The 16,756-nt window shown below is 38.3% G+C and overlaps 1 protein-coding gene across 5 annotated transcripts in view; it reads left to right on the top strand.

The window, feature by feature from the left end:
* The window catches only part of CTNNA3 (catenin alpha 3), an 889,777-nt gene that overhangs the window by 565,026 nt on the left and 307,995 nt on the right, over positions 1 to 16,756 (top strand). For 4 of the 5 annotated variants that reach the window (XM_043518063.1, XM_038411313.2, XM_043518061.1 and 1 more), the window contains one exon: positions 10,364 to 10,456. The exons of the other annotated variant lie outside the window; for it this stretch is intronic. In XM_043518063.1, the coding sequence (XP_043373998.1) occupies positions 10,364 to 10,456 (93 nt within the window). The remainder of the gene's footprint in view (positions 1 to 10,363; positions 10,457 to 16,756) is intronic. 5 annotated transcript variants of the gene reach the window in all.

The following is a 16,756-nucleotide window of genomic DNA, read 5'->3' as shown; positions in this document are numbered from 1 at the left end:
AGCCCAAGCTGTCCTCATGCACATGCTGATGCAAGAAACTCACCAGAAAGTCTGCCACTTACTGGCTCTCCTGCAGCCATCTGACCCCCGTGAGCCAGAGCCCACAGTTTGAGAATGTGTGGCCTAGATAATTGATTACAGTTCCCTTCCAACCCAAATGACGTGGTGCTGCAATGCCAGCCATATTAAACAATGGTATTTCACTGTACAGATGTATTTGAGCTTTGAAGTCAGTCTCTGTTGGCCATGTAAGCTCTTCAAGTCATGGGCCATCTTTTACTCTTTGTTCAGCACATAGAACAGTAGTGCCCTGCCCTGAGAGGAGCTGTCCTGCTTCCTCCCAAGCCACAGTCATTGAGTTAGTGGTTTGTTAAATTAACAGAATATGATGTTAGTGACAGTACATCCAGCATATTGTGTTTTCAGGATGAGTATACAGGACAAACTTCATGATATTAGGTTTTAAAAATTCAGGTAGGTTTGTTTATCATAAGCATTTTAAGAAATGACTGACAGGAAATCAAAATCATATAATTTGAAAATATTTCTTGTAAAGACCATGCTTGAATGTCTGTGGTACAGACTAGTAAGTAGCTTATACTGTAGTTATAGTACACTGAGCAACATTGATAGGTTAAGTGCATTGTAACAAATTGAAAAGAGGGAGGTGTGCCAAATACCAAACTTTTTGGCAGGGTTTCAAATACAGCTGCATTTGATGACACAACTGGCTTCTGTCTCTCGATGTGCAGTGTAATTTTCTGATTGATTTTCTTGTGAAAAAAACACAGTGAAGTTTCCGAAAGGTGGGAGCTAATATTTGTGTGCAGGAAAATGCTACTTTCCTATAGCAATCATACTGGGCCATATTAGGAGTTTGTGCTAACAATATCTAACAAATACAATGTGAGTTGATGTGAGTGTTGGTCTCAAAGTAAAATTTAAAATACATGTTTTTTTTAACTTTTATCAGATATGTTTATCTACTTATTACCAACATGTACATACTTTGTAAATTCACTTTATAGCCTCAAATGGTTCCTGCCTCTGAGTAAGGAAACATAATCTTACTAATATTAAACTTATTCTTTGAGACCAGCATTGTTGATTTTTGTGGCTCTAGTCAAAATTGATATATCATCTGGTCTGCTGTAGGTTTTCTCTGTTTATTGAATAACCGCAAGGAGTGAAAAACCTGCTCCTTAGAAGTAATAATATCCCTAGCTTATATCTTAAAACATTTTCATCTCTGGAGCAATAATGTAGAATATTTCTGTTTTGCCAGACACCTTTACATCTGCTAGAGCACATCACATTTTCTTACCTCCTTTCTCCCATCTAAAAAATACAGTGTATTGTTTTTGTTTTCATTACAAGGGTAAAAATAACAGTTTATTGAATCTACATCAGGCAAATGTTAATACAATTGATAACAAGTTGTCTAGAGTTTTTATTTAAAAACAAGTCATGGTGATCTCTGTTTGAGTTAGTCAGAAGAGTTATTCTGTGTGGCTTTGGCACAGAATAAGTAGTTCACCTTAATAGTCTATCTTGGAAATTGTTATGGCAGCTCGATCTTAAATCATTCTGTTTTTGAAGAAAACACAGTTAATAAGTTTGCTGTTGACTGATGTGATCTTTTATTTGAGAGCATATTTAAATTTCAAACTTGACATTCTCAGCAAGCCAGACACTCCTCTTTGCTGCATAGTTCAGTGATGGACAAAAAAAAGCAAAAATGGTACAAAGGGCTCAACATTAGCAGAAGGGGGGAAATGACACCTTTCCATCTCTTTGAAGTCACATAAGCCCTTCCAGATGAATGCTATGCTTATGGGTCTTCAAGGGTTTAGTGCAGGTGTTTGGTGAAGTGGGGACAAAAATGGCAAACACATACCGGATGTTTGGCATGGTTCCCAGCAGTTTTAGGCACATGGTAAATAGTCACACCATAAGCGGATGAATCAAATAGAATATTGTCTCTCTCTGTAGCTTCCTTGTCCTGTGGAGAGAGGTCTTATATTTCCACAATACAGAGAAAATGGTAGCATGAATTTTAAGCATTTATGTGTTCTCAGAGAAAAGGTAGAGGCTGGAGCATGTTAACAATATGAGAGCTCACTGCAACTTTCTGAAATTAAGGGCCAGATTCCCATCTCGTGTATACTCCATTGACACCAATGGTACACACTAGTAGCATAGCTCCATTGATGTCAATGGAGCTGTGCTGATTTACATCAGCAGAAGATCTAGCCCTTGATCTTTGCTGAGAGATGACCTTCTTTTGTGTATGAAGTATGGGTATGAGGAATAGTGAAGTATTGTTCTACTGTAAAATGGCACAGACCAGAAGCACATTTATTTCAAAATATAATAAATTTCAAAGCTTTCTGTGTGGTTTCAACTTCTCTTTGATGATAGTGGGCATGTGAAATATTTGGAACATCTGAACATATTCAGATCTGCCTATTTGGATGACATGCAGCATAGGACATGAAAGCATGAAAGGAATTAGTTAGTTATCTGATTTGCAGTACCACTGATAATTGTATTTGAAAAATCATGGAGAATTGGGAAGTACAGGAATGATAGAAAAAAGCAAGCAGTAGTGCTTGAGGCGGGGAGAGAGGGGAGGAAGGAAATAAAAGTGACGGTGACAGTCAGCATCCTTTAAGTCTAATTTGTTTCTTTAAACAAATGGAAGAAATATTTACAGAAAAAATAACTAAATATCAAGAGGATAATGGAACCATGAGATATAAGCAGAATGGGTTTATTAACAATAAATCTTTCCAGACAAACCTGATTGCTTTTTTGATAGAATTACAAAATTAATGGATGAAGGGAGTGCGGTAGATGCAGTCTATATGGATTTTAGTAAAACACTTGATGCTATCTCATCAAATCATACTTGGAAACTTAATTTAAATTTCCTTGGATAGAAATAATGAAATGTGGCTGAAAATGGGCCAAAGGACCATAAACAAAGGGTTATGATAAGCAACAATGATATCAAGTTGGAGGGTAAGTGTATTTGGGGCTAGAGCTGGTTGAAAATGTTTTAACAAGAGTTTTCTGCTGGAAAATACCATTTTGTCAAAATTAAAATGCTTTATGGGAACTTGTCAATTTCAGTAAGTCAAAGTCAAAATGACTTCTTGTTTCATTTCAATTGTTCGAACAACACTTGATCCCTTGAATGTTCATGGAAAGCAAACAGAAAAGTTATCAAAGCAAATTAATTAAACATTGAGTTAATTTTTATGGAAAACACTTTGTTTCTTTTGCCTGGTCCTTGGTTTCAAATAAACAAAAATTATCAGAAGTCTGAGAGGATTCTCTTACTGTATGTGGAAAGTTTAAAAGTGGCAAGTGTAGTTTGTCTGAGACAACTGAGTACTTGATAACCTCCTTCAATTATCTGCAGAATCTTAACTTTAAGGAGGGAAAGGAATTATATGGGGCTAAACCCTAGTCTTATTGAAGTAATATGCAAAACTGCCTTTTAGTATAATAATAGCTCAGATGAGAGCTAGTATGAGAATGTCTACTTGAGCTAGGAATGACATCTCTAGCTCATAGTGTAGGCATACACAAAGAGAGTTACTGCATCATTAGGATTGTCATAATTCATGCTCCCAGCACAGGTTTAGTGGAAGAGAGCCAACCCCCCCCCCCTTACTATGGGGGCTCCCTAAGGGATTTGGAGCATATTTACATAAGCTGCCCATTGTTTCAAGCAGTACTGTTTCTGCCTGCTGTGCAATGACTAAGTCTGATTTTTCCCTACCCTTGAGCATGAGGTGGACTTTCTCATGATATGCTAGTCTAGTGTGAAGTCAATATAAGCAGCCATCTGGAGCTTCTGTACCTGACAAGGTAAAAGCCTGACTTTCCATTGAATTCAATGGCAAAACTCTTATTGACTTCACTGGAGCCAGAATTTTATCCAGAGTCTTATATGGGCTGGATAGGGGCAATGTGTGATTACATATCGTTCCCGCTCTGTATGGTGAGTGTGAATTACTTTGGGATGAATAAGTATAAAGCGTTACATGAGAAGACAAGGGGAAACACTGTTTCCCCTTTTTTCATGATATAGTTAATGAATCTGTAGTCACAGATATTAGGATTATGATATATTTATGATTTTGATTGTGTGATTTTTTTTTCCATCTTTCAGTCAGTCATAGTATAATATGTAGTGATTTTTGTTCTTAAGAGCAATCCACTTTGTACAAAACAATACACATATTTTATTATTGTTTACTATTGTTTGTTCAGTTTTCAGAGTAGCAACCGTGTTAGTCTGTATCTGCAAAAAGGAAATGAGTACTTGTGGCACCTTAGAGACTAACAAATTTATTCGAGCATAAGCTTTCGTGAGCTAGAGCTCACTTCATCAAATGCATCCAATGAAGTGAGCTGTAGCTCACGAAAGCTTATGCTCAAATAAATTTGTTAGTCTCTAAGGTGCCACAAGTACTCCTTTTCTTTTTATTGTTTATTCAGTACACGTTTCATTGTTCTGCTTAAACTATTGATTTCTTTATTACATTTTACATAGTTGATAGCACATAAAACAGCAAGAACAGCATTATTCTGATAAAAATCATATCCACCATGTACACTCTTTTTGTTTTATTTTGTTTTTTATAGATTAGCTATTGCTAAGAGAACAACTTGAAAATATATGTTTTACACTTGTAGTTTAATTACATATTAGTTAGAGGGTGAGTCAAGGGTGGGGGTGATGGGATTGCAGTCTCAGAGCTTGGTGCTTAAAAAAGCTAAATTGGGAACAGTTCAAGTGCTCTCAAATCAGCAATTTAAGTAATGTAAAACTTGAAAACAGCCAGCTACCCACCAAGCCTTGCTGAGCTTGATGACCACACTGGTGAAGGAAGTAGCATTGACTTTGAAGTTCAGTCATCTGCAAACTGAATGTGGCAGATGAACATCACAGAACAATATCATGTTTCTTTTCCAGCTCATCCATAGTAGACATGCATGCTCAATCACAGGCTCATTTTGTTGTTGATGTGTGTGTGTGTGTGTGTGAGTCTCTTTCTCACACTCACACTGTAAGATTGCTTCACATTAACAGGTATATATTTTAAACAGATAGCTCTTTCTGCTCTTTTTTCAACCATTTCTAGCATGGAGAAATTGGTGGCTCATTGAATTATAAAGTGACAAAAAGCAGGAAATATAAAAGTTTGGTTTTAAATCTGGTGCGTATGAAACAGCAGATTCAAGTGCACATAAGGAGCTTTATTTCAGGTAACAAATATAAAACAAATATGTATTCATGCATCATTTTGTTCAGAGACTGAACATTGAAGAATATTGTTTTTTAGTTCCTTTGTTTCGAAAAATCAATCAGATTTAAGGAGCAGGTTATACCTATGGGTAATACTCCACTATTCTATTCTATTTGTGTGCTTATACTACACACATCACCTGAGTATCTGAATGCCTCCAGCATGAGGATGAAGCATGATGTGACTAATATAGGTCACATATGATTAATTCTCTCTCTTCTTCTCCTGAAGAAGTTACCGAACTCAGGGAAAGCAGGCATTTATTGGCAGGTATAGTAGGAGCAGATCCATGCTTTTGAGAAACCTTCATGCTTGTGTGTGGAAAGGAAGATGATAGTTCTTCACAATGCTTGGTGCATAGTTCTTCTATGAGCTATAGGCACTCAGAACTGATTAAATAGTTTACCCCCTGCTTAGCTTCTTGGAGCAAAATTTAACAGTATCAACAGAGGCTGATTGGAAGGTTTTCCTGATCTGTATTACAGACTCACCATAGGCTTGGATAAATTCTTGATACTTCCATCTGCCTGTTTTCTACCAGCCTTTGTTTTCTACCATTGGCTTAGGAGTCTGTCTCTTCATGTGGCATGGGCTGTCACAAAAAAACAAGGAGATCTCTGTGGAGAAAGGGGAGGGAGGGATGGACTTTGGGGGCCAGTGTGTCAATGGTTAGGGCTAGTATACAATGATGAAGATTCACCAGATCCTTGACTCCTTGTCTCATAGGGTGGAGTGCTGCTGTTAATCTAGTCACATTCAATAGAAACTGGCAAACTGCAGTGTGACAGTTTTACTTGTTTGTACACACTGAAGTTGTGCTACCCTAGTATGAGTCAGACATTTCTACCCATTTTGATAAAAAGAAATGTAATAGATTTCTTAGTGTTAGTCAAAATGAATGATGAAGCGCCAAATTCACCTTTGGTATTGCTCCATTGACAGGAATCACAATTACCCAGCGAAAAGTTGTAAAGCAATAAAATAGTTGATCTCTGAAGGAACACAACTATTTTCTCTAGTACTTGATTGTTTTTAAATACCTTTGGCTGTGAAATACCCTCTTAAACTCTTACAAAATATGTTCTCGTCCTGTGAATTTTATCCTTTTCTACATGCGAAACAGTCATATTTTTCTATTCCTAGTGGAACACAAGCCTACATAGTTCCTTGTGGTTTATTTCCTTATTCCGTATTTGTGCTTTACTATCATTATGGAAGATGTTATGAATTTGCCCAATTCAAGGGAAATGCTTGATGTGACTGAAGAGCCAACAGAGGAAGCACATGACCATATTCTATGTCAAATATGATGTTAAAATGTGTTGGTACCTGAATTCCAGATAAAAGAGAATATTTCTGGCTCTAGAGATCATTCTCAAACCAAATTATAAGAATGTTTATCAGCATCCTTGGGCCCAGAGGAAGCACAGAGACATCTATAGGAGAGCCAGACATTCCTTTCTGGCCTTTTGCATAATGAGATGAGTATGGCCATGGTAACATATGCTTGACTGATTCTTAGCAGCTGTTATGGTCCATAGTAGCTGCTGCCCACTGGCACAGATTGAGACAGCTTTCAGGCTGATCAAATTTATGCCTGGACAGCAGTGACCCCCACAAATTGGGGAAGGGGACAAAAACTTACTTGAAGATACTTTTGCACCTCCCACCTCCCATCCAGGCTTGCATTGTGCAGTCCTTGGCTGTATCAGGGAATTGGGGCTTGCAGCTTTAAAAGCTGTGAAGATTTCCCCACCAGACATGCGATCAAGATGGATCCTATATTGAACATAATTTTCTTAACTTTCCTGTAGACTATGAATGAAACTGGAAACACGTAGGACCATGTAGCAGAGTGGAAATGATGCTAGGATGATTTATTTTAATTTGAAGGAAAATCTCATTGGTTTTTTATTGTATTTTTTTTACTGCTTTACGAAAAGATCTATAATTTTTGCATTTAATCTTTTTGAATGTTTCTTTATATGGGATGGTATATTAATGCAGTGCAAGTGAATGTAATATACTTTAAAAGTGGTTACATTACCCACATAGGCAGTTCAATGTGCGTGGCAAACAAAAAGTCAATTATTTTAAAGAACAGTATATAATTACACTTATTAGTTGTCAAACAGGCAAAGGAATACTGACTTCAAACCAACAAGGAAAAACAACTTTTTAAAGTGAGCCCTTTTTTAGAATTAATGAATTTTTATGATGCTACCTCTACCTAAGAACATAAAAATGGTGATACTGAGTCAGACCAGTGGTTCATCAGGTCCAGTACCCTGTTTTCTGGCAGTGGCTGGTGCCAAATGCTTCAGATGGAATGAACAAAACAGGGCAATCCATCCCCCATTGTCCAGTCCCAGCTTCTGGCAGTCAGAGGTTTAGGGACACCCTGTGTATAATGTTGCTTCCCTGACCACCTTGGCTAATAGCCATTGATGGACCTATCCTTCATGAACTTATCTAATTCTTTTTTTAACCCAGTTATACTATTGGCCTTTACAATTTCCACTGACAACAAGTTCCACAGGTTATGCAACATGTGAAGAAGTACTTCCTTTTGTTTGTTTTAAATCTGCTGCCTATTAATTTAATTGGGTGACCCCTGGCTCTTGTGTTATGTCAAGGGGTAAATAACACTTCCTTATTCACTGTCTTCTCATGATTCATTATTTTGTAGACTTCTATTATATCCCCCATTAGTCATCTTTTTTTCTGAGATGAACAGTTCCAGTTTTTTTAATCTCTCCTCATATGGAAGCTGTTTCATATGTTAAACATTTCTGTTGCCCTTCTCTGAACTTTTTCTAGTTGAAATATATCTTTTTTTGAGATTGGGCGATCATAACTGCTTGCAGTATTCAAGGTATGGGCATACTGTGGATTTATATAGTGGCATTATGATATTTTCTGTTTTATTATCTATCTCATTCCTAATGTTCTGTTAGCCTATTTGACTCTAGCTGCACATTGAGCAGATGTTTTCAAAGAACTATCCATGATGTTTTCATAGAACCTTTTTAGCAATTGTGCATTATGTACAGAATATTTTATCTAAATGGAAGCTCTGTATAGTACACTGAGGATGAGACTGAAATGCAGGAATTGCAACTCCAGTTATTACATTAACTCTTAGCATTGTTGCCAACTCTTGTGATTTGCAGGATTTTGGGTGTTTTTCTTAGTGTCTCAGCTTCCATTTTGTAAAATATTAAGTTTCTAGATCTCATTGTGGAAGGAAGCTTGAAAACATGATCCTTAAAAACTCAAAAACCCAAAGACAAATGAAAAGAACCCAACAATTATTATGTTTAAAAAATCATGATTTTTAAACCAATCTCATTATTTTGAAAGCCTTACTGATGATTTTTGAATGCTTAGACTGACAAGACTGTTTACGTGATCTTGGACAAATTAATTAACTTTTGTTTATTTTTTTCTAACTGTAAAATTAGGATAATAATAGCAGGTGGCAATAGAACATGATTAATTTACTCATCTTCTATAGAAATAATATCCCAGGAAGTTGGTAAATGAAGATGAAATTAATTATTTTACATCATGTGCAATATGTAAAGCACTGTGTAAATGTTAAATATTACTATATATCGGGGTGGCCAACCTGAGCTTGAGAAGGAGCCAGAATTTACCAATGTACATTGCCAAAGAGCCACAGTAATATGTCAGCAGCCCCAATCCACTCCCCCCTGCTCCCAGCACCCCCCCACCCATCGGCAGCCCCACTGATCAGCACCTCCCGCTCCCTCCCTGCACCTTGCAATCGGCTGTTTCATGGCATGCAGGAGGCTCGGGGGAGGGGGCAGGAAGGGGTGGAGTGGGGTCAGAGCCGGGGTTGAGCAGTGAGCACCCCCAGGCACATTGGAAAGTTGCTGCCTGTAGCTCCAGCCCCAGAGTCGATGCCTATACAAGGAGCTGCATATTAACTTCTGAATAGCCACATGTGGCTCCGGAGCCACAGGTTGGCCACCCCTGCTATATACTAAAGGGTCATATTTATTATGGGTATTTAAAGCATCGCATAGGCCACATTTCATAGCCCAGGCCCTGGCCCAAGTAGCCCGGGTGAACACTGGACAGATGCATATGAAACAAAGCCATTTTGTGGAGGTAACTGCAGCCTAATGGGTGAAATAGCTGATGTGGGGAGCTTCTGTGACCTCTAGAGGCTGGGGATGGAAGGATCCATGCTGTTGCAGATCCCGCAGCTCCATCTGTCCACATGCCTAGCCTCCATTTACCACTTTTGTGTGCTACCATGCACAACAGGAGCGGGTGTGCCCCTTCTTCTCTCACATCCAACCACACCTCTTGGGCAGTCGAACCATCTGGAGAACCACCCATGGAAGAGGGGGCTGCATTTGCCCTATGCCAAATAGTAAAATAAACAAACTTTACTGGTACAAACTTTATACTGATATAACCATGTGTGCACTAGGAATTACTGGTGTAACTATTCTGGTAAAAATTAGTGCTTCCCCACACTGAAGTAGTTATATTAATACAAATACAGTGTGTGGACAGAACTTAGTCCACTGTGTCTATCAAACAGACCATTCCACCTATTCACACCTTGCCAGATCAAGAGTAATGTTGTTTAATATTTAGGAATCTGAAGGCAGGAAAAAATGGGATGGCAACATAAGCAGAAGCCTCTAAGAAGTAATAAAACTAAAACCTCATGCAATTTCAAGCTTCCCAATGCCATTGGGCACAAATGTTCTCCCCGGCACTCATTCTGGAGAATAATCCAGTACTCCGTTGCCATTGTGCATTGGACCCTAATCAGGAAAGGTTCATAAGATTTCTTCTTGTTTCTACTTACTTTTTCCCTCCACCTCTTTTCTCCCATAGTCACAGTGTCATTGTTCCAACATGTTCTTTGCCAAATTAACTTATCAAAGTAAGGCTTCTTGCATGGATTTCTTTCAGTTTAGCAACACAATATTTTATTTCTGTGCAATTTATTTTTATGAAAATGAATGCATACTTAAAATACTTTTTTTTTTAAGGTGGCTAATCTTGCTTGTTCACTGTCAACTAATGAAGATGGAATTAAAATTGTCCAAATGGCAGCTAATCACATAGAGACTTTGTGCCCACAGGTATGACTTTTTCAATTAATTCCCATCACAAGGCACGGTGTGTAACCCATATCTAGCATAAACTCAATGTATAGGCTCATTCACTCCTAAAAATTCAGGCTAAAACAGTAATTCAAAGGGAAACTATTCCATTATTCTCTTTTTACTGTTTGTAAGAGATTGAAACAAAAAAGTAGCTAATAAACTGTATAGATTGACAGCATCAAATAATTTGGAAAAGCATACTTTGCTAGAGATATTGCTAGAAATTAACCAGATTGGATAAACTATGCCAATCCCAAAGCCTAATTGGGGATTCTCTTTGCCCACTATAACAAATACATATTTTTATTTTTATTTGTAACTTTTATATAATTTGATATTTTTCTTATTCTTAATGTACATGGGTTTGGGATCTGCTGATTGTCATTTATTCTCCCAAAAGAAAAGACCAACAATTTTTGGGTGGAGACAATCAGCAAAATAGCAAGTACATTTTCACCAAGAATATTCATGTAAAGAACCAAACATGCGTTTAGTATATTTGAAGGGTTCAGTGTGAGTACATTATCCTGTTGAAGTAAACTGAAATTGAGAAATTAATTTTCCTCTATTAAAAGAACTATACAGGTTTCTATGAGTAGGATAGAAGTGCATCAGCCTTGAGGCTGTTAAAATTCAAGAAGGTTACATCTTTAAAGAATAGTACAGCTGATGCAACATCTTTAAGGTTCTTCTCTTTTAACATATTTGAAAGATAACTGTAGTTGAAATGGGCCACTAAAGACCAAAGATTAACAGTATTTCCTGTTACAAGATCAAGGGATCTGTTCTCTCAGGTTTCAGAGTAGCAGCCGTGTTAGTCTGTATCCGCAAAAAGAAAAGGAGTACTTGTGGCACCTTAGAGACTAACGAATTTATTTGAGCATAAGCTTTCATGAGCTACAGCTCACTTCATCGGATGCATGTAGTGGAAAATACAGTGGGGAGATTTTATATACATAGATTTCAGAATAGCAGCCGTGTTAGTCTGTATTCGCAAAAAGAAAAGGAGTACTTGTGGCACCTTAGAGACTAACAAATTTATTAGAGCATAAGCTTTCGTGAGCTACAGCTCACTTCATCGGATGCATTTGGTGGAAAAAACAGAGGAGAGATTTATATACACACTCACCAGCAACCACACACCACACAACAGAACCACTAACCCAGGAACCTATCCTTGCAACAAAGCCCGTTGCCAACTCTGTCCACATATCTATTCAGGGGATACCATCATAGGGCCTAATCACATCAGCCACACTATCAGAGGCTCGTTCACCTGCGCATCTACCAATGTGATATATGCCATCATGTGCCAGCAATGCCCCTCTGCCATGTACATTGGCCAAACTGGACAGTCTCTACGTAAAAGAATGAATGGACACAAATCAGACGTCAAGAATTATAACATTCAAAAACCAGTTGGAGAACACTTCAATCTCTCTGGTCACTCGATCACAGACCTAAGAGTGGCTATACTTCAACAAAAAAGCTTCAAAAACAGACTCCAACGAGAGACTGCTGAATTGGAATTAATTTGCAAACTGGATACAATTAACTTAGGCTTGAATAGAGACTGGGAATGGATGAGTCATTACACAAAGTAAAACTATTTCCCCATGGTATTTCTCCCTCCCACCCCACCCCCCACTGTTCCTCTGATATTCTTGTTAACTGCTGGAATTAGCCTACCTGCTTGTCACCATGAAAGGTTTTCCTCCTTCCCCCCCCTGCTGTTGGTGATGGCTTATCTTAAGTGATCACTCTCCTTACAGTGTGTATGATAAACCCATTGTTTCATGTTCTCTGTGTGTGTGTATATAAATCTCTCCTCTGTTTTTTCCACCAAATGCATCCGATGAAGTGAGCTGTAGCTCACGAAAGCTTATGCTCTAATAAATTTGTTAGTCTCTAAGGTGCCACAAGTACTCCTTTTCTTTTTGTATATACATAGAGGACATGAAACAATGGGTGTTACCATACACACTGTAACAAGAGGGATCAGGTAAGGTGTTATTACCAGCAGGAGACCCGGAGCGGGGAGAGGGGAACCTTTTGTAGTGATAATCAAGGTGGGCCATTTCCAGCAGTTGACAAGAATGTGTGAGAAACAGTGGGATGGGGGGAATAAACATGGGGAATAGTTTTACTTTGTGTAATGGCACATCCACTCCCAGTCTTTATTCAAGCCTAAATTAATTGTTTCCAGTTTGCAAATTAATTCCAATTCAGCAGTCTCTGGTTGGAGTCTGTTTTTGAAGTTTTTTTGTTGAAGAATTGCCACTTTTAGGAGTGTAATCGAGTGACCAAAGAGATCTATCCTTGCAACAAAGCCCGTTGCCAACTGTGTCCACATATCTATTCAGGGGACACCATCATAGGGCCTAATCACATCAGCCACACTGTCAGAGGCTCGTTCACCTTCACATCTACCAATGTGATATATGCCATCATATGCCAGCAATGTCCGTCTGCCATGTACATTGGCCAAACTGGACAGTCTCTACCTAAAAGAATAAATGGACACAAATCAGACATCAAGAATTATAACATTCAAAAACCAGTCGGAGAACACTTCAATCTCTTTGATCACTCAATGTTTTGAGTATGAATTATTAATGATTGTGGAGCACTTTCAATTAAAACAACAACATAAAATAAAATAAAATAAAATGGATGTACATATGCCAAATACTAATTATTAATAATTTATTAATACTGCAGAATTTATTCTTCTCTTACTAAAACAACATTCCTAGTGAAAGCAATGGATATTTTACCTGAGTAAGGAATAAGAGCAGCACAATCAGGTCCATGGGCTTGAATAATGGCCCAGATCATTTGTTATCAGAAAAAACCCTCTGAAGGGGGAAAGAATGCTCTGAGAATCCCTGCAGGGGGCCTCCATGGAACCTGGCAGGAGGAGATCTGAATTCAGGATGTCCCCTATATGCTCGAATCCCTGTGGGGGACAAAATTAGTTGTTGGATTGTTTTTACCATTAAGCTATGTAGGCTTTTCTTTGTGTAAGCTAAATTGTTCGATGGGAACCATGGTAGTTTAACTGAAGCCCAAAAAGGTTGAATTAAAAAAATCCTTGGGGCCCCAGAATGCTGCAGTAACAATAACATTTTCTGTATTATACTGTGGAAAAATAGATAGAGAATTTACCACCCTCGGAGGAAAAATCTTCATATTATTAGAATTCATAGATATAGACTCATATTACATAGGCTGTCCTACACTGCAGCTACAATGAGTAGGAGTGATTCTGAACTGTGGTGGCAATGCCGTTACTCAAATGGAGACTATAAGCGTATGTCTTGATATTGCTCAAATATAAAAAATAAATTGTGGATCTATACCAGAACAGATAGATAGCATTGCTGTTTACATAAATACAGTAGTTCCTGAATTATGTGCCTTCCATACACTTTATACGGGGGATCCCTTTGAAGAATGTTTAATGTAGATAAATGTCATCACTATGATAGCAAATAATTAAATAGTAGCTGCAAATAAAAAAGAGCTACTTTTCTTGTTACTAGTTGTTTTGTTTTCTACTAAATAATTCTTTTACAGACGTTTTGCAGGCTCAGTAAAAGTCGAATATTGATGAAGCTTCTACATAGCAATCACTTGTAACTTTTCTTATATATAGTGAAAAACATGACATTGGCACATGTGGGAAATACTCCCCTTTTATGTTGAAGAGAGAGAAAAATTTGGCAGAAAATTTCCTAATCCATTTCCTAATCCATCTATTTTACACTGTGTGTACAGTGATTCTCATTACAAAGGTTCTTGGGTTTCTCTACAGGTGTTCCTCTAGGACAGACTGGGACCCTCTTACAGATGGCAACTAAACTATTCAGAAATGGGGGAAATGTAGAAAACTGAAGAATTTAAAAGATTGGGATTTCCCAGAGAAAACAGTACTATATGCAAGTACTAAGCTGTTGGAGTGAGTTGGGTTGAAAAGGTTGGGTTCCCTTTCTTCTAGGTTCTTGAGGTTTCTTATTGCTCTCCCCTTCCCTGCCCCTGCCCCATGGGTAGATGAAACAAGGGATCTGTTCTGCATAATTGTCCATTAAGAGGAGTTGGACAGGAAAAATCACGAGAATTTAGGAGAATGAATACCCAGCCTGTCTTCTATGGGAGAGTCAGATCCTCTTCTCTAAAGTCTTTGTGGTTCCTCCGCCTTTTCTTCTTGTTGCTCTCAGGCTTTGTCTACACTGCAATTAAAAACCCACAACTAGCCCAGACCAGCTGACTCAGGCTAAAGGGCTGTTCACTTGTGGTGTAGATGTTCAGGCTTGGACTCTAGGATCCAACTTGGGCTGCAGCTGGAGCCAGAATGTCTACAACACAATTAAACAGCCTCTTAGCCCAAGCTCTCTGATCCCAAGTCAGCAGGCGTGGGTCAGTCATGGGTGTCTAACTGTAGTGTAGACATACCCTCAGAGGTCTGATCTACTGATAGAGCCCAAGAGCAGGGCTGCTGGCTCCAATTAAATCCCCGTTCTTTCCCTTCTGACTCCTGCTTCCTCATCCATATTCTCAGTCTCTGCCCATGTGCAAAAAGTGAAAAACTGGAAGAAAGTTTGAATTCATATTTTTTTCCTAACATTTTGTTTTTCATGGCAATCTGGTTAATATAGTTATGACTTTTACCATGGTTGATGCTCTGTTAAACATCCCCATCATAGCACAGTTTCTTAATTCCAACGCCCCAATCTGGAGTAGAGAGAGACTTGACATTTTGTTCACATGCTTGAAAATATAGCTTCTGTAAGTCTATTCTTTTAGTCAGCTTATCCTTTCTCTGGATATGTAGTGATAAATTGAGAAAAACTGTATAAGGAGGATATATAAGGAGTTCACCTCTTTTGAGTGTGAAGTTATCTTTAACAGTTTAAATACTAATAATTAAATAATCATGGAACACCTTCCTGGTAAAACAAAAACAAGTTTATATTCCTTGACTTGCCAGAAATGTACATAAGCTATTACTACCAGTCCATACTTTCTTTGATTTGAACCCAATGACAGGATATTTCTAGAACAGGTTTATGAACTAAATGCAGAAAGTTTGCAGAAAACACATTTATAGCAAAATAAAATTTCCTTTTCCAGAGATTGGTCTTATCTGTGTAATATAGATAACATGGAAAAAAAAAAGATTATCTTAGAAAAAGTGAAAAACAATATTAAGTAGGGCAGGACACAAAAACTGCTATTTGTATTCATGCCTGATTTTGGGTCAGAGCCAGTGTTCACATTCAAATATGAATATTGGCTCTAAAGGCTGGGCATATTGAAAACAGTTTATCATTCCAAGAGAAATATCGTTTGTTTGTATTGGACTGCACTGGGCAATTTTGTGCATGCAAAAATTGGAGCCAGGGACAATTATGTAAAAGACGAATGGTGAAATCCTAGTTTTCTATGAAGGACCTATGCAAGGGTGAATGTGTGGAGCAGGATTATACATATTTGTTACAAGAGCCCCCCTGCCCAAAGAGGCCTGAATGGATTGAGGGAAGAGAGACTTATGGGGCAGGATATGTTGCAGGGGTTACCTTACTGTTCACTTTTGAAAAAGAACAAATATACACCCGACTATGCACATGCACACACACAACCAGCAAACATGCTGCAGATTTCAGTGTACAGGGTAGCTGGCTGAGGACCAAGATGTGTGCCCTAGCTGCCACTGATGCTATGTTACGTGACATGGAAGCTGGCTTCCTCTTAGTCTCCTGACACTCTCCTGAGCCCTAGCTAGGGATTCTACTGCTTATGAGAAGCATTCAGACCTCCATTCTCCTTTCTAACATCACAGCCACATATTACAGGCTGGGCTTTGCCTCTAGATATTTATAAAGCAAAGGATAAACAGGGATTTTCAAAGGCACAAATTACGGTTAGGCACTTAGCTCCCATTGACTTTCAATTATTCCTATTACTGTCAATGGTAATTACACAGGTAACTGACATTTGTGAAATCACCCCTGGGGTCTATGGATTTATTAATTTGTTTGGTTGGGTGTAGTTGGAGTGGTCAGCAGGCTTAGGATGACCTAAGGAAAGAGAATGATTTACTCCCTTTACCTTAGAAGCTGTTGTGGTCAAATGTGATACTGTTCTTGAAAATACAGAAGGCATAGAGCCCAGGTCAGGCATTAACCCAAGGTTCAAGCCCCAATATAGGTTCAACCCACTTGATTCAGGTCCTGGAAGTCCTCCAAAAAGTATCCCACAATCCCAGCGGTCAAC

This window comes from Dermochelys coriacea, chromosome 7 (genome assembly GCF_009764565.3).
Source record: "Dermochelys coriacea isolate rDerCor1 chromosome 7, rDerCor1.pri.v4, whole genome shotgun sequence".
NCBI classification, from domain to species: domain Eukaryota; kingdom Metazoa; phylum Chordata; order Testudines; family Dermochelyidae; genus Dermochelys; species Dermochelys coriacea.
The sequence above is the reverse complement of the archived record's forward strand: the minus strand, read 5'-3'. Positions and strand labels throughout refer to the sequence as shown.